We start from the raw sequence: 22,403 nt of genomic DNA on the forward strand, positions 1-22,403 counted from the left end.
TTTACAGTAGTAATAAAATGTTTTTATAATGGCCTGTCAGAAGGCTCGTATTAAAGATCTGAACTTCGTCACCCTCTAGGACTGTGTATTTATTTATACAGTGAAGCTTCAACAGATACAAGAGAGATAAAATCAGTTTTAGGCCATCACAGTAGAAATAGTGTGTGTGTGTGTGTGTGTGTGTGTGGGTGTGTGGGTGCAGTGATATCAGAGCAATTATGCCCTGTAATGTCTAGTAGTAAGTCTCCGAAAGCACCCCTGTCGGTTCTCATAGCAAATCTCACAGCACACCGGCACACCAGGGGCTTTTCAGTACAGTCTCCATCAGACTCATCAAATCTAAAAGTAACTGAGCTGAATGCTAATGTGGGCTTTCCGAGAAATGCTGAAGTCATGCTTTTAAAGACGATGAAATCATAGCTACAGATTTATGTCAATTTCATCGGAGCTAAAATGTTTGCTTCCCGAATCATTGTTACAGAAGAAACGCCTAATATTTATTTATTACTGTATGTTGTAATTACATGTAAATTCTGGTACACACTTTGCATTTTAAAGTACACTTTTAAGTAATTTTTTAATCAGCTTTGTCAGCAGTATTAGATGTGAATAAAAAAAAATAGTTCAAATGCCATTTTTGAATATGAACACAACATTATTATAAATTACGCAACAGTTATTTCTAACCGAGTAATCTGATTGGACGAAATGCATTTGATGATACAGAGTGGGGCGCTTAACTATATGCATCACTTCATGTCACAAAAGTGCTAGTAATCCTTAATTGCATGAGCCACAAAACTAACTAGCTTCTAACACAAGGCTGAATCCCAAATCCCTCTCGAACCCCTGACCAAGGGCACTACTTGGTGTGTGGAACAAGGGATTGTACAGCCTAGTGCACTAGCTTTCCATTTTTCAACTATTTAAAATTAAACCCTGTAGCCGATACTCTAGAGTGGAATAAGTAGAAATGTAAAGGAAATCTGGTCATTTTTGCTTGAATATTAAATTATGGCTAGATCCAACAGAAAGCAGTTACTGTAAATTATTTTCACCTAGACGTGCTGAAGGATTTATTCCCCTTATGGCATGGCAGTCCGCCAACATACTGTTTTATTAAATAAAGAATCGAGCACATCATATATCTCTCTGGTTATGGTTTTTATTTAATGTTGAGGAATGTATATGAAACATGATCATTCATGGAAACACTTACATTATACAGTAGCGGCTACTGAGGGCTTTTTGTGTTGGAAAAAAATAGACTGTAGCTTTTACCTGCACTGGCTGTAGGTTTACAAGGGTCACAGAGCTACCATAACCTGCCCCTTCTACACAAACATAATACTGCTCTGGTTACTTTACTATATTGCAAATTGCTTGCACTGAAAGTGCGCCCACTTGTGGTGAACAGCTTAATAGATATATATGAGCTAGAGAAACATTCTGCAAAACAATCATTACAGCTTAAACATTTAATTATAAAAATTTTATTAGACAAATAATTATTGATAATTATTGATTAATAATCATCGCTATCATTAAAATATGTATTTTTTTATGTAAATGTGAGATGGCCAGATGGCCATGTGTCTGAGTACACACTACTACACACATTTCGCACTTTCGACCTCCCAGAATCCTGCAATGCATGTACCAGATGTTATAACAGATCAGTGTATTACTGTAAATGCTAAGAAAATACTGCAGTGTTAAATAAAGAAACTTTAGATTTGATCTGTCTGATGGTGGACTGGTTGTTAGTACCATCCCCTGTTTGTTCTTTTTACCATGCTGCTGTTAAGCCTCAGTGGTGGTCTGAACCCCATGTAACAGGGAGTCGTCACTGTGTGCTAGTAAGGTCCTATCAGCTTTCATCCTCTGTGGACAGCCACACACACACACACACACATACACACACAAACAAACAGACAGACAACAGACTCAGCCTAAGGGAAATAATTGGGTGTGGTGGAGACTTTTCGTGGATGCTCACTCGTGTTTCTTCAATACACAAAAAGTTCAGATCAACCTGTTCCTGTTGAGAAAGGTTAATCGTGCAAAACAAAAACAAGTACAACACTGACATTGCATGGAACCATGCAGCCCCCTGTGTTGCATGTAGCAATGAACATATTTCACATTTCATATTCATCTAACTCACAAACACAGATGTCCGCGTTCATGCATGAGAGCACGCATACTGTAAGCAGTGCATGCAGTTAAAAAGCACGGGAGGAGGAATGGAACAAGTGTCACTCTGGGGTACCAGAGCTCTTCTTACAGTCATTACTGAGAGCTTAGCAGGCTTACGTCTTCAACTAATGCTTTTCCAATAAATCGGTAAGGATTTGGTCTGTCATTTCCAATGCTGAAGAACGCGGCTATTAGATTGATGGAACTGCAATTAAATATGGATGTGTTTGTGGACCGCAAGGATTTCCATAAAGCAGTTAAAATATTTATGTTGACTGAAAGACTCGATCGCTTTTTTTTTCATTACTCGTATGGATAAATATTAGACACGCTAAACATAGCGTAATTTGTATTTTTTCCTTTTATGTATGCAGTGTAGTGCAGATAAAAGGTTTTCAGACCCTTTCAAGTTTTTCAACCTTTTGCAGGTTTTCACACTCATCTTAAAATTTGTATTAAATTTGAATTAAATAAAAACGAAATAAATACTGAAATACTTTAATATTTCATTTAAATACATAGGATGTAAATTGTATATTTTAGTCTTTTATATTATATATATATTTTTTTATTAACGAAACACCCCAAAGATCTGTTTGTTACCACTGTATGTGTAGAATGATGAGAAAAGGAATTTAAATCATGTGTAACAATAAAAATGTTAAAAAAATGAAAGGGTCTGAAAAAATGCAAAGATTGTTTTTTAATTAACAATATAAATAATTAATGCTATTTAACTACATTCTTATTAAACATTGCTCCCTTACTTCAACCATTTTTCATTTACATTTGCACATATGTAAAGAATTACTGACTAGTAGGAAGTTCTTGGTACTCTTCAGTGAATTGTTCCACAAACTCACACACGCACACACAAACACACATTCACACACACAAACACACACCCACAGGCATAGACACATGCAAAGAGAGTGTAAGGATCACCTCCTGCCCAGTTTAGAAACTGATACTGCTGGAGGTCTGAGAGAGCATAAAGATGGTGGACTGCTCGGTGGTAAGGCACTGGCGCTTTGTCTGCCGTTACCACGGCCACGTGGGTTCAGAGGACAAAGGTTCAGTGGGTTAAACACATGGAGAGGTAAGGGCAAGTTCAGGGAGGCAGTCGTACGCCACAGGAGCAGAGGCAGACGAAGAGAGAGAGGAGAAAAGGAAAAGACAAAATGGGGTTTAGAACAGTTAACATGGAGGGAGGGATTAGAGCTAGAGTAAGACACTAGGCTAGTAATATATCAGCTCATCCATTTATCCTTATTGCTTATTATTACTTAATGTTAGGTTGGGAACCTAAGCAACCAGTTAAGCCAGAATTATATTTGCTTCCAATAGAGTTGCAAGTGGTATACATTTGCAGCTAATAGGGCTTTTAGAACTAGGTTTAAAAAAAATAAATAAATAATAAAATATATCATGAATAATGCACACAAAAAAACAAACAAAAAAAAAAAGACTTTAAAAAACGGATTGGAGCTGTTTTCAAGTGTTCATGGTCGACTTCCGTTCACTGATTCTCAAGTCTAATGAAAGAGTTTTTCCTAAACCTTATGGCCAAATATCCTTAATTATTGAAAAAAGTTATTTCGCACTTATTCACAAAACTTTTAAATGAATCATTGACTCATAATTTGAAGGTACAATATACAGTACTGTGCAGAGGTTTTGAGCCACCCCTTATTTCGTCATATTTTGCTTTCAAAGAGTCAGACTCTCGCACCTCCGATTCCCGGCCAGGCTTGATTCCCGTCTGTGTGCATGAAGTTTACATGTTCTCCCCGTGCTTGGTGGGTTTCCTCCAGGTACACCCACAGTGTGGGTGACTTTCCTCGCACAGTCTAAAGATATGCAGATTAGGCCAATCAGCGTTCCTCAATTTGCCCGTAGTGTGTGAATGGTTGTGTGAGTGAGTGTATGTGTGTGTGTGCCCTGCGATAGATTGGCACCCTGTACCTTTACCCACTTTGCAGGCTGTCGCAGTAAAATATTTGTCGCCGTTTCTTTAATTTAATCTCCATCATTTAATGTAATATGAAAAAAATGAGAGGTGGCTCAAGACTTTTATACAGCACTTGATGTGATATATGCTGTAACCTCGTTTTATTTGCGACTATTTATCAGCCCTAGTAGATGCAAACCTTTGAACATTTCTTTGCCCAGATCCTTCCTTATAGCATACAGATAAGTTTAACGCAGAGCTGCAGAGGTTTGAGTGAAAGGCAGGTTAATTAGAAAGCACACCGCGCTGCTGCATAGCTGCGTCCATTCTTTCCGGTTGAAAACACACCAGCACACACCTTCAGTTTAGGAGAATTTCAAAGAAATGTAGGACATCCTCCAAAAAACAAGCACAAACACTTGCTTTTTTCTTTCACGAAGTAAACTTAGTTTTTTTTTAATAAATCGCTTTTATCACTTCTAAGAAGAGAGTGAAGCAAGAGAATTGTAACGTTGCAGCCGAGGACCTCCTGAGCTGCATACGCTTATAATACACTTACATCCAGCATTCTCGAGACCGTTCCGTAGCACATGTAAATCTAAAGACCATAAATGTGGTCAAAACACAAAGTCATATCTCCAACAAAATCACAATGTAGATATAATAATTAGTATGTTATAAACTTCAACAGCCTTTTACGTCACTGTACTGCAAACAGGAAAAAAAACTAATGTAAGGGCATACAAGACAAAGTTTTGAGGAGATTGTATGCATGCAGTAGGATTGGGTAATCGAAACAAAATTACTGCAACATCTGTTTGTGTAATGCTTTATAACTTCTCCCCAACCTACTGTAATGTTTAAATTTGATTTGATTCGAAGATGATACATCTAATTAGACTTTTTTTTTTTTATAACTAAAAACACTTAATTTAGTATTAAGATGTTGTACTCTATAAGGAAATATTTACACAGTGTATATATATAATATATATTTTTTATTATTTCACAAGTTAATTTTCAATTAAACTCCAGTTGGCTACCTGATTCCACAGTCCTGTCATGTAGCCGTTGATATTTGAGTATGTTACACAGACTGTGTTCATTACTATCTTTTAATTCGGAAGTATGTCAAAATCTACACTGCGGGTTGAAACCCACAAAAATAGAGCAATAAACCTAATTTTATTACAAATTTGAAAATTTAGAGCTGTAACCATGTCTCTTTACTAACTGACTAGTTGATTTATATCTAAATTACAGTTTTTTCAATGTTTTTTTCTGTAAATTTTGATTTACAGAATATATTATTATATTCAATATTGATTTTCTCTAATAATACGATATTATAGGCAAGTTTGTGTTATTTCACAACACAGACATTATAATACATATGTATAAATAATGTACAACGGGCGTTCAAGTCAAACTAGGATTTGTGAAATTTCTGGTCAATGAAGGCACAAAACGAACTGACATTTACACTTTAAAGACTTTAAGAACAGTACAGTGATGAGATTCTTGGTAACGCATTTGAATGATGCCAGTCGTTTTACTCTCATATAACAAACTTCTCCCCTATTATTCTTCACAATCAAAAGTCCCAGTTTGACTTAAACAAATATGTGTATTCTATTTATGCATCCTACATATACTTTTCCTGATAAATGTACTCATTAAAGACAGCTGTTAAATTGCATAAAATTAAAAAAATTATTTGGACGATTCATTTTCTTTGACATTCCCTTCATTTCCGAGTAGGTATAATCAAAAGAGAGGTAAGAGGAAAAGAGCTGTAAATGTAGCATGGGCAGGTGTACCTGGATTTTCTCAGTGGTTGTGGGCCACAGCGCTCTCCACAGCACTTTCTTGAGCACATCAGGAAGGAGACTGACCATGATGAGCAGAATGATGCTGAGCCACGCGGGTCCACTGGCCAACATCTGCATGAAGACGTAGTACATCCTCTGATAATTCAGGAACGGCCTGAGAAGAATCATATGCTCGGATTTACCAAGGCCATCAGACAAAGACAAATCAATGAATCAAACTGAAAAAATACTATTTTTTTATGATTTTTTTTTTGTTTATTTATGCAGGCTGATTATAATACCTGAGATCAAAGTCAACTAATTATTTGTCATTTTTAAAGAGGTATAGGGATGATCTTCACTCAGAAGCAAATTAAAAACTTTTACCATATACATGTTTGACTTAAATCCATGTGTACAATGCATTATTTGTCATAACAAGAGATTACAGGTAGTCCCCGACTTACAAACAAATTCCTTTCTGGGATCATGTTCAGAAGTCCGATTTGTTCTTACGTCCGACAATAAGTCTTGTACACCTTTGACACGAATATCAAATGTAAAGCATACTAATCCACTTGACTAAATCTGTCCCCTTTCCCCACATAGCCATCATAAGGGCAAAAGGAAAAAAATCATACAGTGAAATGTTGTCTACTTCTTGTACACTTTATGTTAGCTACTACTGTGATTGAACTGGAAGTAGAACCGAGGCCCAATCGTATCTGCAGAAATTCTCAATTTGAATATTCGTAAGTCGGGGACTACCTGAGCAATATAAGTAATCTGTAGTTACGCCCTGAAAGGATGCAAACGTACCAAATGATGCCGCCCCATAGAAGTGAGAAGATCACATAAAAAAGCAGAGATCCCCATATGACAAAATGGTTGATCCAGGTCCAGTAGTGTGTGTCCAGAGCAAGCTACAGAACAACCATACAAAAATAATGATACATATTTCAAAAAAGGTAGAACCATCTATTTGTATTAGTGTGTGTGTGTGTGTATGTTGTGGTACCTTTAACGTGACTGTAAATACCAGCACTGTGAACACCAGAGTTCCGAACGTCCAGTTTCCAAACATCTGGATTAGAAACACAGCAACAACAGCAATAACACTGATTTAATACAAACAACACAAATGACCAAAACTGAAGCTTGGGCTTTAAGTATGAAGCACTATGCGTCTTATTTCTGTCTAATTAACAAGCTATTTATATACTACAGTTTGTTTATGGCATTAATCGAACGGTTTGTCAGTGCCATGTTACTTCCTGGAAAAAAAAATAATTATGATCACCTGAAATATTTTTCGAAAGCGCGAGCATACAGTATATGCAAACTTCAGAATAGATGAAGATAAGATATCTAATCAATGCAATGTCATTTGGTCGCCATCATAACATACAGTAGCACATTTTTAGCCAAATGACTTCTGGGCTATGCAAAGATTCATCTCAATGATTTAAAAGTTGCACAAGTGACTACACTTAGCTTGCATGAATACTGGCAAAGAAACTTTACAGAATTTGAAAATTATACTGATCATAAAGGAAAGCACAAAAATTGGACCGCCAACAAGCTTAATTTCTCCTGGACAGTTATTAGTATTAATGATCCTTAATGCGACAAACCTTAAAACTGGTATGATATGGAGCACCAAATCAGGAATTTGTGTCATTATTTCATTTTAGACAATTTGTATTATATGATCTCAATACAATATTGGCAGAATTGTATAGCAATTCGTACACTTATATTTTTGCTCTGAATCCAATTATATCATTAATATTTTCTAACAATAAACGTATGGTTAAAGAAAATCATCAGCCACAGTAATTTGAGCTCACGTAGAAAATACTGTACAAAGCAATAAGGATGTTTTTCTGTTCATTAGCATGTTTTGTTTAAATTTTCACAATGCAATTACCAGATTTGTACAGTAGCTGTATGTTGTGATTCTATTGTCTTGCAGGAACACTGACACTCTAAGATTATAATAAAGTTTTTAAGAGTTTAAGAGCCACCTTTTTTTAAACACAACCAATTTATGACAAAATAATTATGATGTGTGATTTTTCTCAATGAAAACATAATTGAGCTGGAAAAGTTAGTGTACGACCGAGTTATGGTAAGCAGGTTTAGGAGTAAAAAAAAAAAAAAAAAACTACAAAAAACTACACTCATGTAAAACTTCTAGTGTAAACTTCCGAATAACGTAATCTTTTAAAAATCAATACATGTCTATAGCAAACATTTGCTTTCAAATGGCAACATTAATGTGTGTATGTACCATACATTTGCCAGCTGTCTTCTAGCCACTCCAAAAGTAAAAAAAATTAATAAATAAAAAAACATGAAAAAATTCACAGCAAACATGGAGAAATGCAGTGTAATGGTTAGAGTTTTAGTGAACACTACCATGATGAGTTGCTAGTACTGGTGTAAAACATAGGACACATGAAGTGAACGCCAAAACAGACACACGGTAAACTTACCCCACTGTGAGAGGAATAAATGAAATGTTAAAACCACTGCAAGGACAAATTCTCTATGGAAAGGCAATGTTATTTATGAAATGTTTATCCTCGCATGAAAGTACATTGCTGTCAAATACTTGTATACCGTATGTACTGTGGGTAGGGCAATGTGACAGAAATATCATATACAGTGAAACCTCAGATTACGAGTAACGCGGTTTGCGAGTGTTCTGCAAGACGAGCAAAGATTTTTAATAAATTTCGACTTGAAAAAGTCTTGGTTTACGAGTATCACATATCATGTATCCTGATATCACGTATGCGGTTCATGTTTTACCGCCAAGTGTCACGTGATCGCAACTGAGCCAATGGTTTTTCTCTCTCTTGCGCTGGGAAATTGTGGGTAATCGTCTCCCCTGATGGGTCTTAGTGCGCATCTCTTACTGGTATAATCAACATCTGTGCAGCATGTACTGTTTACTATAATACTGTGACCACGTGTGTGTGAAACATATTTAATTTTGTGTTTGTTAGCGTGTTTGTACAGCAAAAAGCAAGTCTCATAGAGGTTAAAGATCCATTTTCTCTCTCTGCTCAAGATTTAACCTGCTTTTTGAGTCTGTGTGCGGGCGTCATTGTACACCGTGCCCCCCCGCCCCCACACACACACACATGTACACACGTAATAATTAATAAAACATTTTTAAAGTGTTATAAAAAACATTATGATGTCCAAAATGTATCATAACATAATGAATCTCAGTAGGCAGACTGCACTGTCACATTGCCCAGCCTGCATGTACTGTATGTAACATATAATTACGTTATAATCATAATGTTTATTCTCTCATGATCATCAGGTCACATGACCAAAAGAGTCACGCCTTCCATTTTCCCTATTTGTCCTTGCAAAGAGCTGTGAGATGGCGGACAGGAAGTCCAACAGAACCTACGAGGATGATTACAGTGCCACCTTTCTGGGAGTGTTTTTGCACCTGACACACACACAAAGACAAAAACGTGCTCTAGTTTACTACACAATGAGAGGGGAGGACGAGAGGGGCGGTGGATTAATCCTGCAGCACCCACGCCTAATGGACGAGTGAACGAGTGTCAAAGGAACTGGTTTAGAACTTTATGAGATACGATGGAGGGTTAGTGTAGGACGAGAAGGGTGAGAGGGGGGTAGAAACAGACCAAACTGAAACAAAATAGAGGATGAGAGACAGACAGGGACAGGCTTACCATTTGCGTGTTTGTGGCCATTAGCTGAGGAAAGGAAGAGGGGGGGAAAGGGAAGAAGGAAGGGGACAGGAAAGAGCAAGAAATAAGAGGAAGAAACAGAAAGAGAGAAAATAAACAAAGAAAAATCAACCAGAGAAGTGAGAAAGGGGAGGGGCAAAAAATAAAGAAAAATTAGGATGTTATAAAAACAAAAAAACCCCGAAACCAAATCAAACAGGAAACAGGCAATCCAAAAAGATTAATAAGATCAAACTTGATGGCACAGAGAAAGATGTCCCAGCATGCTTAATGTCATACATGAATGGAGGAGCACCCGGAATGTGTGCAAGCTAACTCGTTTTATCACTTTATACACACACACTCACATACACACACACTCTCACATACACACTCACACACATAAACTCACGCTCACTTACACACTCACACAATCTCTTGTTCTACCTGATAATTAAATTACTTTATGGATGAAAAAAACTCAAAAATGAAAAAGAATGGTGTGAAAAATAAAGAGAAAGCACACATGAAAAAAAAATCAACATGTTGGTGGATGATGATGATGATGATGATGAGTTTTACTCGGTACCTGTCCGTTGCTGGTAAAGCTGGTGTTGTCGAATAGGAAGAAAGCACCAAAGAAAAAGACCAGTGCGTCGAAAACACCTAGAAATGTCCAGTAGATGAAGATGGGCCATTGGAGCAGGGAATTCTTCGCAATGTCTCTGAAAAACAAGAACACAAAGGAGTTTAGAAATGATTCTAAAAAAAAAAAAAGAACATCCGAAATGATTGACTCCAAATCATACTATATGCAAAAGTTTTTGTTTTGTTTTTTTTTACGTAAAATTACTTTATAAACAAATATTTTTATATTCAAGTCAAAAATGATTAAAACTCATTGTCTTATCAGTGCTTTCTGTTCAAGTGTTTCTGTGCAGGTGTGAACACGTTACATCAGTTCATTTGTAACTGCGGTGCGAGCAAAAATGGATGCCCCACTTGTGATTTAAATTAAACAAGAGCAACGTGGAGCAATTCGTGTTTTGTAATGTGAGGGTGTACCTGGTGCTAAATCAACACACGGAAGAGCATCAACAGAAGGGTTTGCATGTCTGCAAATAAAAGTTGGACCGATATTCTAATGAAGTGAAAGTTTCTTAAAGAGAACCATTACTGATGATGAGACATGGATTCATCACTACGTGCCTGAGAGTAAACAGTATGGAAGTATGGAGCGGAAACATCTTCAATTGCAAAATTCTGGGATCCTCGAGGGTCAGTATTAAAACATTATTGGGAAAAATAATGCAAAAATCATTTTGTATTTTTAGGCCTAAAACATTTTGTAACAAGTGTATTGAAAACGAGGAGATTACGCCTTTAATTAACCTTAATTATAAATGAGTTTCAAATCATGTTTTTTTTTTTTCCATTCCAAATACTGGTTTTAAAAAGTCTGCTGTATTCCTTTAATTTAACATGTCAGCTGATTTCCACGTATACACACATTGGCCTAGCATTAAAGCACCACTACTTACTTCATAATTCCTCCTAAACCCCTTAATACCCCAGGCTCCTAAGCCCTGAACACTCTTAAACGCTGTACTACTATACGCTCCCTAATATACTTGTGTAGGCTTGAAGCCTTTCGGGACTGCGCTCATGAAAACACAGCTATAGATTGATTAAGCACTTAGTTAGCAGTATCGCTACAGCACAACGATCCGAACAAGGCAGAGAGCCAACGGTGCTTTTCCTGCCTCCGTGTAAAAGATAGTTTGTGTGCAATTACATTCACGAGCCAGAAGGAAAACAATGTATCGATTACTGGAACAAAGCAAAAAAAGGCTGAACAAACAAAATCATCCGCTGCCAAATTAAAACTGCCGAGCTCGAAGTTTTGGCGCTGCAACACAGTAATGCGTTCGATTGAAGTTTGAAATTCAGAAATGGAACTTAAGGAACTTTATAGGCCCACCCACACATATACAGTACAATACAGTAGGTACTGGTTCGAGAAGCCCTTAAACACTTTTACAGGATTACATCATCTAATACAAGAATAAAACCCTTATTATCATGGTCTGTGGGTGATGAGGCCACAATCATGCGGCACTAAAAGTGAAATCTTTTTTTTCTTCTTCTTTTCCCTGCATCATTGTGTAGTAATGTTCCTCGTGTCCTAGCTGTACCCCTCTGTGCTCTTTGCTCCCAGCTTCTATTTATGGCAAGGGATTTATGGAGTGTGTGCACTGCTAATCTAATAGTCACAGGTTCAGGGTTTTTTTCTTTTTTTTTGCAGCACTGCGCTTCCTGAAATAAGGAAATGATAGCGGTGTGACAAACCTAACAAGATTACTGTCTTCTCTCTGCCTGCTACACTCGCATCAAATCAGAAACCCATAAATAGCAAGGGAAAAATGACGATTTATTTAATATACAGAGCAATAACCTTTACGACGGTGCGATTTTGAAACACGTGCAAGTCCAACTTTTGCTGGTGCTTTGAATGATTCCAGCCTCGGCTAAAGGATTAAGACGAAATAGCGTTTAATTTATGCTGTTTAACGATGCACAATCATGAGTAAAGCTTTCGGAAGCAGAGTTTAATGTGATGTGAGACGGAGGATGGCTAAGCGGCTGTAAAACCTTTTATCAGCGCTGGCGTTATCAATGTTCCAGCTTCAGTTAGCCAAGAAATACGCTTTAAGCTGTGATTTTTCAGTTTGATGGTTAAGATGAGTACACGTGAGAGACTTCCCCATATTATAGTTGTTTTCCAACATTTCCAGTTTACCAGGCCTAACCCCGACTTTAACTGTACCGTAAATCTTTATGAATGAGCGTATCCAATAAATCCATGATCAGCTTATCTTTCGAACCCTGAGCATGGTTTGTTTTTTACAGTTGGATTAACAACATCATCCGCATTACAGTACTGTATGTTATTAACTTCACATATCGAATGCAAGAAATAGTGTCTATCCTGTACAGTCTGCCTGCTATGTCATGACGAATATTTAGCATCCTGTGCGTGCATTAATCCGAGTTGTGTCAGAATGTGAAACAAAAATACAAAATACAAATCCTAAAATTGTATGCTGTGCTGGATCAAGTGCTGTTTTATAGACTTCTAAATAATTTGCAGTGACTAATGTGAACACTTAACTAAGACTATTCAAGCAGAATCAATTTAGGCATTACAAACCACTTTGAGCAATTCAGATTTTTTTTTGGTCAGACTTTTTTCAGACATGAACTGAAAAACATGAAATTTGGTGATTTTTCAGACATGAACTGAAAAATGTGTAACAAAACTGAATGCGCTTCATTTTCTCCAAGTAACTTTTGGACCTTTTGGTTCCTTTTGGTTTTTGGCACAAAGTTTAAAGGCTCACCTGTAAAGCGAAGGATCCCGTTTCAGGATGTCCATATTGATGTGCTGCTCGATCAGACTGTAGAGCAGGATGGGCAGCGAGGTGAAGCTGATATTGTACAGGGTGAGATATGCTGTATCATACAGTGGCTGTAAAAGGGAGACGGGAAAAATCATCACAATGCAAGCAAATTCAAATTCACTGGATCCATATTGTTCACATGCTCAGCAGCGGACACTGAATGGTGATGAATGCGTACTGTACCTGCTGCGAGAAGCCACAAAAGAACTGATAGAGAAATTGGGGAAAGATGAAGCACACATTCTGGGGAAAGAGAAACGGGGAAATATGTATAGACTTTTGCTGCTTTCTCGTGTTGAAGAAAGAAAACAAAACAACAACAAAAAATATCACACATTATGAAGTATGAACTCACAGACTAAAAATAGCTCCAGGATTGGCTCTAAGATTACACAGTGCTTTACACAATGTTAAATATCTACCTCTCATACTGGAGCAAATACTAAATGCTAGTCCATACTGTAGCATGCAGGATGCAAGCTAAACCCCCCAAAAAATCCTCTTTTAATGTACGAGGGGCGTTCAAGTCAAACCGGGATTTTCTGTTTTTTTTTGTTTTTTGTTTTTTTAACAGAACACAATTTTGAGGGTTGAAAACTCATTTTATTTTATTTTTTATTAATGCACTTATCCCTGCGTCTCACTAGTGCTTGAATATCATAAAGATAGAAAGTTTTCTCAGTGCACCGAAGCCATGATCGAACTGGTTGCTTCCTGTCTTAAATGCTGGCCTCCCAGAAACTCCTTAATGGACCAAATGTGTTAAAATGGCTTGGACTGTATGGCGGATTTGGCACTAACACTTGCACCGGTCAAATTAAAGTTTTCATCACCGTATTGGAATGAGGAATTTCCAGAAAGTCCATGTTTGACTTGAACGATGCTTGTAAATAAATTGTAAACAACTGCTATACAAATATATATATATATATATTTATTTAAAAAAAACATATAATACACATTACATGTTTAAGAGAAAAGCTCTACCTTGTAGAAGAAGTACTGCACCAGCTCCGCTATTCTGATGTAGTAGTAATGACCGTGCACCAGCAGCATCTTCTTCAAGTGCTTAAATTTGGGGATTGCATAGTCACTGTTGCGGGCTGCCTGTCTTCCCTCCTTACCCATGATGCCTAGAAACAGAATGAACACTCCTGTCTTTGGAGGCTGAAGGTTGTCATATTGGAGGACGATAATTTGTCATATACAGTAACATGCAGTGAAACGAACCAGAGAACAAATGCATCAAAAATTACTGTGCTCCCAAAAAACAAACAAACCTTAACATACTTGCTATTATTTACTTTTTAGTAAGTAAGTTTACGGTTTTAAGAGAGCCTTGACCATCTGTGAATACGATGGCGATGATGTCACATGGGGGTGCGTTATAATAATAACTACTTTTGGATCACAGGGAGAACATAAAATGACATAAATCAGCAGTAAATCCACTGTAAGAGCTGCTGAGTAGCGAGCCGGATGTGCAGCGATACTGCAACGAGCGCCATTTATGTAACAATAAAGGCGAATACAGCAGGTGGGTTTGTACTGTAGATCTGCTGAACCAGCGTTCGAATAAAGTGTGTTCTTACCGATGCCCACATGAGCCTCCAGGATCATGCTGACGTCATTGGCTCCGTCTCCGATGGCCAGAGTAATGGGATGCTCCTTTGACGTCTTTATCATCTTCACGATCTGAAAGAGCAGAACCATGTTTTTGAGCACTAGTCAATAAAAACAAACAAACAAACCAAAAAAAAAATCTACAAAATATTGTTTTGGGAAAATGGTAAACTGTGATATTTTTTGTGCTTCTCACAGAGAGAACGGATAAGATGTATAAAAGCCGGTCTTGGGAGCGCCAGCTCAAAATGACAGAACGAGACGAGCTCCATGGAGAAGGTTCTCACAGCGAATGTGACAGACAGCTCTGGATTGAGGTCATGCACTCCCTGAATGTTATGAACTGACAGGAAGTGAACAATTCTCTTGTTTCTATAGCGAGGGTTGCAGCAGGATCTTTTACACAACTGACAAACTTAAACATCGACAGAATAAAGTGTTTTTTGACCTGCCCTTTAAAGTGGGTCACTATAACACGGTCAACTTGAGCAAGAGCTTCCTGTCTCCTCATCAGTACACAGGAAATGACACAGTGCTCCAACAATGGAGCACAAAGAGCAGACACGAGTCCTACGATAAAAATGCTGCATGATCTCAGATCAATACGTCTGTTAATCCTAAAATCAGATTCGTCTTAATTCTTTTCTATGGTTTTAAATCGAGTCTCAGAATTGACATCTTTTACAACCAGAAATCCCGAGCTCTACACACAATAGCGTTTTATCTGGAGAACAGGAAGTTTTTCATGTGGCTCAGTAGCAGGAAGCCTGAACTCATGGCATTAGATGGAAGTGCCCGGTTAAAAGGAATGTCGTTCCTACTGTATGGAGGTCTCACGTCCTGTGTGGGACAGGAAGTTCAGGGTTACCTGTGCTTTCTGAAGTGGAGCCATGCGGCAGCACAGCACGGCGCTGCAGTTCCTGCAGATTTCCAGGAAGATCTCCTTGTAGTTTCCATGACTGCCGTTCTGTGCCGGTTTCAGCACCGCAGACAGGGTGGCTCCGTCGATGATCAAGCCGTAGTCCTGGAATTCGTTCGACAACCTGCGGAAAAACACACGTACACACACTGGCTCGTTCACGATTACAGGATAGTAGTAATCCAATATGCCTGGTATGAATTGTTTTTTGTTGCGTGTGTAGCTGTTTCTTGATCAGTCTAGGTTTAGATGATTGGCTCTTTTACATCATTTGGTACTTAAGTTACAATATTAATCGTAGTTAAGTAATTTGTCGCCATGGAAACATTTTCCAAATTACTTGAGACAAGCTATGCCTAATATGTTAAATTTTGTGTGTGTGTGTGTGTGTGTGTATCTGTCAAACAATCTGTCTTCAATATGTCTCCATGCCCACCCAGAGAACGTGTCCCGGCTCATGGTGCCGTGCTGCCGCAGGACGGTTCTGCTCAAATCGAACAGCACATCGTGCAGGCTCTGCTCTTCCGTCCTCTTGGTGGTCAGCTCCAGGATCTGCGTGTTCCTGCGGAAAAGCTTGCTGGCGTAGCAGGTGGCAGCCGCCGTCTCCATCTTGTCTCCTGTGAGGACCCACACCTTCATGCCTGCCTTGTGCAGGGACTCGATGGTGTCGGCTGCTTTGTCCTGCAGCCTGAAAAGAAGGAAACAAAGATGAAAGAGTTGACCCGATTGTACTGTATAAGAGTCATATTTCAAACAACACAACACGAGGGACTTCTGGTTTTCAAGCTATCAGTCTGAGTAGGGCGTCTAACACAATGTAAGCACTAGTTACAACTGTGGTGAGCAGAAAAGCATCCCAGAACAGCTGAATACCAAACCATCATCACCTGGTATTGCTAAGGTTTTCCTCATAAACTGTACACGGAGTGCATTATTTTAACAGCTAAATACACCATGCGGTACAAGTGGGCTATTTTTTTTTCCGTTCTCCGCAGTGGTGAGAGGAGCCGAGCCCGAGCCGTCCTGTTACAGGCTGCTTCACTCGATAATTAAGCCGTACAGCAGCAAGGAGTCGCAGTCCAGCTTGGGTGCCAGACAATTACTGCACGACACCCCCGGCTGAGCATCGCCCGCTGCACTGCGACTCATCAAGGGCTGCCAGCACTCATTCTGCTCCAGGCTTCCACGCTTTCATTTCACTCCTGCACATTTCTACACCCCTTGCTGACACTGTTTGGATTTCTAAACCCTTTATTTAACTTGTAATCGGGCAACCGGTCTTTTTTTCTTTTTTCTTTTAAACTCCGTGTCACCCCTGAACCCTCAATTTCATCCAGTTTATTTGTCTTCCAAAGGGAGATCTGGGAATTTAAGGCAGTTTATTTGCTGTCTGACTGCACTGCAAAGTCAAAGACATTCAACAAGCACTTCATGTACTCTCACATCTTCAGAGCTGCCAATCCTGAAGAGGAATAAAGAGTAGTGCCACAGACGGGGGAGAAGGGGGCTGACACACACACACACACACACACACACACTCACATGCATGCGCGCGCGCGCACATATACACACGCATACACACGCGTACGTATACACACACAGACACGTACTGTATACACACACACATATACACACAAACATATACATACACACACGTACATGCACGTACGTACACGCACTTAAATCCACAAAGTGGTTCTGTCCGCTATAAAGTGCTTAATCTAATATAACAAAAGGAAGAATGATTTTTCTCTGACTTTGAGGGTAGGTTAGGCTTCTCGTCTTTTCTGATAAATCCCACCGTCTACGTTACGATCGGTTACAAAAATTCAGTTGCATCCATGATTAGTCAGACGCTTTACTATTTATAAAATGGTGAGCCAATCAGTGCTCCTTCCTGAGCCAGAGATGTTACCTCCATGTTAATTACTGACAGTAGAGGCTAATGGATGGACTTTATTGACTGCCTGAGCACGCCCGCCTCATGCACCAGTACATACAGAACGTACAGGAAAGACAATTAGGTGGATGTCAAACCAGGACTCATTCACGATCCGTTCTCATCGCAAGTCCGTGATTCATGGCTCACCTGTCCTCTACAGCTGTTGCTCCCAGCAGGATGAAATCCCGCTCTACGTGGTCGTACACCTCAGCCAGCTTCCTGTCCCGCTCCTGCAGAGCTAGCTTAGCGCTGCTGATGAGACGACACACTTCCTCGTAGTCTTCCCGAGACAGCTTCTTGTACGCTACGCAAAGTGTCCGTAAACCCTCCTAATGCGAAAGTGATACAGATTGTAAGAGACAACACACAGGTAGATGATATACCATTGTAGTGAACAGATATACAGTATTAGGTCATTATTTGGTGTTAGCCTACTTGATACGTACATCTGAATACTAATTTGCAATTGCAATATGTGACAAAATTTAAGCGCAATGTGATTTTTTTTTATCATTATTATGTCATGCATATGAAATATGAAATGCAGATGAACATCAAAAGCAAGAAGAAATATTGGTTTTACCCAAACCCCCTTTATAATGCTGTAAAGCGAGTTTGACTATATTGGGATCTATTTCCAAAGGGGCAAAATAAACTAAACATTACGTCACAATGTGTCTAAAATGTCACTTAAGCAACATTAATGTTGTATAAACGTTAAATACATGTTAATGCAATTAGTGTTGATTTTAACAGTAATATTGTACTGTATACTGTAAAATCTGAATATGACTCCGGAAAGTATTCAGTATGACTGTGATTTTGCTTAAATACTGTATATGGCATAATCAATAAATAAAAAAAAATCTTAGTGGATTTAAATAGACTTTACAATTGATATATTATGTTTAAACTACCATCTCAAATTAAAAGTTTTCTTTTGAGAAAGTCATAATATGTCCACCAATGTAACTTAAGTGTCCGACGGTGCAATCTGATTGGACGAGAGGCGATAATAGACAGTAATAGCACTAGGATGTTAAATATTTTAATTATTCCTCCGTGTCAGGTGTTCGTCACATTAACTGTCGGTTGTGTACTGTCGGCCATACTGAGGAGAGACCAGCTACCCACCGAAAAAACATGTTCAACAGCTAACCGTTCACAGGAGCACTTTCAGCAAGGTAACAGACTCTGACAATGTTGTGATATTTAAAAAAAATTAATAAATAAATCTGACATTGCTTCTAATTCGTTCCAAAATTGCATCTAAACCATCAGTGTTCTTCAATTCATTCAATTCAACTTCTAACACAAGGCTGAATTCCAAATCACACTTTATAACCCCTAATCAAGGGCACTACTTAGTGTGTGGAACAATGGATTGTACACCCTAGCGCACTGGCTTTCCATTTAACGCTATTTAAAAATTTCGTTGTTTATTCTTTTTTTTAATGTAACCCCAGAACCCCAGACATTACTGACAGGACCCTCCACCATCTCAATGGTTTATTCCCCTTAACTAAATATCGGTCACCAGCACCACCATTCTGATCTGGAAGGAGCAAAATAACAGGTGTTTGACGAACTGTTGTGTAAAAGCAATATCATACCAGAGGAAGTGCTGTACTGCTGGATGTACAGAAGCATGCCCGTGATGCAATCGGCACAAGAGTGCAACTGCATCACAGCTCCGCTATATCCGGCGGTACAGCACTCTGTCTCATGTGATATTGCATAAATAAATCTTATGCAACACTGTTGTTATTTCACCCTATTCAGCCTAGTGTGTGCTCTCATTTAAGCCAAATCACTATAGTAACCACATCCAAATTTATACTGCATCATCTCTAGTCAACAGGCCTTGTTTTCGATCTATCAACACCAGGGAGGAGTGGGAGAGTCGGATTCCAAATGCAGCACAGCGCGGGGCTGAATATACATCACAGAATGAACCTGATCTGGGATCAGATTTCCCCAAACCCAAAATAGTGATCGACAATAATACACTGAGATGCTTGATGAATTACAGGCTTTAAATATGCAGGATGACAGAAGGTGTGAGAAGTTTTCCCAATTAAGGCCATGTTAGGTGTATAACCAAATACAGACATCAATATAATGGTGCTATTAGCCATTTTTGTTTCCAAATCCTGAAAGATTTATAAAAAAAAAAAAAAAGTTAGCAGCATTTAAAATCCTAATGTGAGTTTTGCAACCAGGGCTTTATTTTGCTCTGTTCCCGATGCCAAGGTGCAGTAAAAATTCTAAACCTAGCAAAAATATCACACACTAGATTCCTGAAGGTACAGTACTGGCATTATTACACGCGGTAGCTATAAATATCGTCAGGTGAAATGATAAATGAGACTTTTTTTTTTTTTCTTTTTCTTTTTTTTGCTCACCACAGCGTTCCGCTCTACCCGAGCTCGGACCTGGTCTACTTTCCCTGAGATGACTCGGGGAAAAATGGATGAGTCGGCACCTTTGCAGAACAGGTAGAAATCCCCTGAGATTGACAAAGAAAACACATCAAAAAAAATTTAAATACAAAAATAAAAACCAAGCAAAACATATCTGATATTATCACAATTTATTTCACACTGTATATGCAAGTACTGTATTTCACCTGTGTGTTCTGTAGCTTTCTTCTTTGTATAAAACCAGTAAAAGTATGTAGGTCACATTAGCATGCTTATCACACACTGACCCAGTTGAGTAAATGTGCTGGATGTGTTTGTGTGTAGGCAGGGTAACACACATAGCTTGGCAGGAATGCTTAATGATGTCAGCCAGACAACTACACACTGGTCTATTTTCATTTTCCTCGCTCTCTTACCCACAAGCCTTCATTCAACTACCTGTGGCTCCTGGAGAGCCATGCTGCAGAACATCAATCTGTCTAGCCCTCTTCATGACCTCTTCATCTGTCCAGCACAAGTTATGGTAAGCCAAGTTAAACATTTATTTGTCGCATATACAGTATATATTGTAATATATTATAATATTCTTTCTTTACACGTCACAGCTTTGTTAGGAGGCTGGGGTCAGAGTGCAGGATCGGCTATGACACAGTACAGCGCCCTTACAGCGCCCAAGTGTTAAGGGCAACTTGGTGGAGATGGAGCTTGAACCACTGACCTTCTGATCAGAAATCCAGAGAGCCTTAACCCACCATAACCCACCATGAGCTTCCATAATTACAACACTATCTCCTCCATAATGTGTGTAAATTTGGGGATCGGTAACTAGACAAGTAGAATCCTAGCACAATATAATCCTTTTCTATTAAAAACACTGTAAATAGACTACTTGTTACTGTAAATAAAGCTTTAAAATATTTGTAGCTGACTAAAAATCTAGAAAATGGAATACCTCTACTACACTGAGTAAATATGAAATAGGAATAAAATTAAAACATTATAAATGGCCACAACAGCAAACCACCTGGTTTAGCCCTGATTTTATGTCCATGTTTTTCAAAATTTTTAATAAAACTAATACATGTGACAATTTAATAGTACATTTTTACAATCCTGGGAAAAGTCTTGTTTTTTGTTTGTTAAGCCACACAGCAGCCTATTAATCATTCAAGCCTAAAAAACAACCACCTTAAGGCATGAACTAGTGGGAAACATGTAGAGATGATGACAGATGATCAGGCTGGTGATTAGTTATACTGGTGATACTGAATGCTGAGTGGTTGGAACAGACGAGAGGGGAAATGAGGTTGCTGCTGAGGCGATTACATAAACAACCAATTTTAAATGATATCTTTGGGCACTTCGCAGCCTGTCGCAGTACATCTGCTCCCATTTCTTTAATTTAATCGACATCATTTAATCTAATATAAAGACATGACGGGTATCTCAAGACTTTCCCACAGTACTGTATAAACCTATATTTTTTTTTGACGTGTTGTGTAACTAAGTCATAGAGCTGTATAGTGCTTAGTGCTCTCACCTGAGCTGGATCTGACAATAACACTCATTCTTCGTCTCACAGAGTCGAAGTTTAACACCTCCAGCAGTTCAAACCTGGAAACACACACACACACACACACACACACACACAATAATATGAACAGTGTTTTTTTTTTTTTTTGTGAGCAGATGGGCACCACAGCTGAACAGTGTCAATGTCATTATACATCCCAAAGGAAGGAAGTAACTGACTCACACAGAGTAGGCCTGCGTATACGTACATGCATGTGCGCTGGTGTGTGTGTGTGTGTACACGCATGTTTATGCATGCCCTTGTGCTCTTCTCTGTAAGGAATCATGTCTCTGAGCTAATTACAGCCTTTTTAGACATTCGTCCTCCAGGGTGGGAAGGTAGGTCACACACACGTCACACACACGTTATGTCTTAAGGCTTACACTCAACATGCACACACACCTGCTCCTCCACATCTTCCAATTAACCATCGGTGCAGATGTATGTGTAGACTACCTTATTGATCAAGCAACAATATTCCAACTCTACTACATGTGATCAGCACTAACTCCAGTGTATGTGTCATTTGTTTAGTGTGTTTTTCTAGTGGTGTGTGGACTCGCCTCTCGATCTCCTCCTCCCTGTTGAGGATCTCCATGTGGTTGTCCTTCAGGCGCAGGTAGGTGAAGCCCAGCCTGACAACAACAGAAAGAGATCTTTGATAAGTAGCGGTGTGTGTGAGGTGTGTTCCAACAAGGGAAAGACTAAAACTGTAACAGTGCAGGCTGCACTAGTACTATTAGCATTAGCAATACTGTTATATAAAGTATTAGTAGTAG

General features: G+C 38.7%; 1 protein-coding gene across 3 annotated transcripts in view; it reads right to left on the reverse strand.

Annotated features, from left to right (window-relative positions):
- The window catches only part of atp11a (ATPase phospholipid transporting 11A), a 94,026-nt gene that overhangs the window by 7,353 nt on the left and 64,270 nt on the right, over positions 1–22,403 (reverse strand). The window contains exons 15-30 of one of the 3 annotated variants that reach the window (XM_053476821.1): positions 22,188–22,259; positions 21,592–21,665; positions 20,034–20,137; positions 17,776–17,957; positions 16,123–16,374; positions 15,636–15,810; positions 14,737–14,839; positions 14,132–14,277; positions 13,328–13,387; positions 13,085–13,212; positions 10,273–10,408; positions 9,687–9,710; positions 6,980–7,045; positions 6,781–6,884; positions 5,971–6,136; positions 1,794–1,884 (exon numbers count right to left, since the gene is read on the reverse strand). In XM_053476821.1, the coding sequence (XP_053332796.1) occupies positions 1,804–1,884; positions 5,971–6,136; positions 6,781–6,884; positions 6,980–7,045; positions 9,687–9,710; positions 10,273–10,408; positions 13,085–13,212; positions 13,328–13,387; positions 14,132–14,277; positions 14,737–14,839; positions 15,636–15,810; positions 16,123–16,374; positions 17,776–17,957; positions 20,034–20,137; positions 21,592–21,665; positions 22,188–22,259 (1,873 nt within the window). In that variant the 3' untranslated portion in view covers positions 1,794–1,803. The remainder of the gene's footprint in view (positions 1–1,793; positions 1,885–5,970; positions 6,137–6,780; positions 6,885–6,979; positions 7,046–9,686; positions 9,711–10,272; positions 10,409–13,084; positions 13,213–13,327; positions 13,388–14,131; positions 14,278–14,736; positions 14,840–15,635; positions 15,811–16,122; positions 16,375–17,775; positions 17,958–20,033; positions 20,138–21,591; positions 21,666–22,187; positions 22,260–22,403) is intronic. The other 2 variants (XM_053476819.1, XM_053476820.1) reach the window with 2 other exon arrangements.

This window comes from Clarias gariepinus, chromosome 18 (assembly GCF_024256425.1).
Source record: "Clarias gariepinus isolate MV-2021 ecotype Netherlands chromosome 18, CGAR_prim_01v2, whole genome shotgun sequence".
NCBI lineage: Eukaryota > Metazoa > Chordata > Actinopteri > Siluriformes > Clariidae > Clarias > Clarias gariepinus.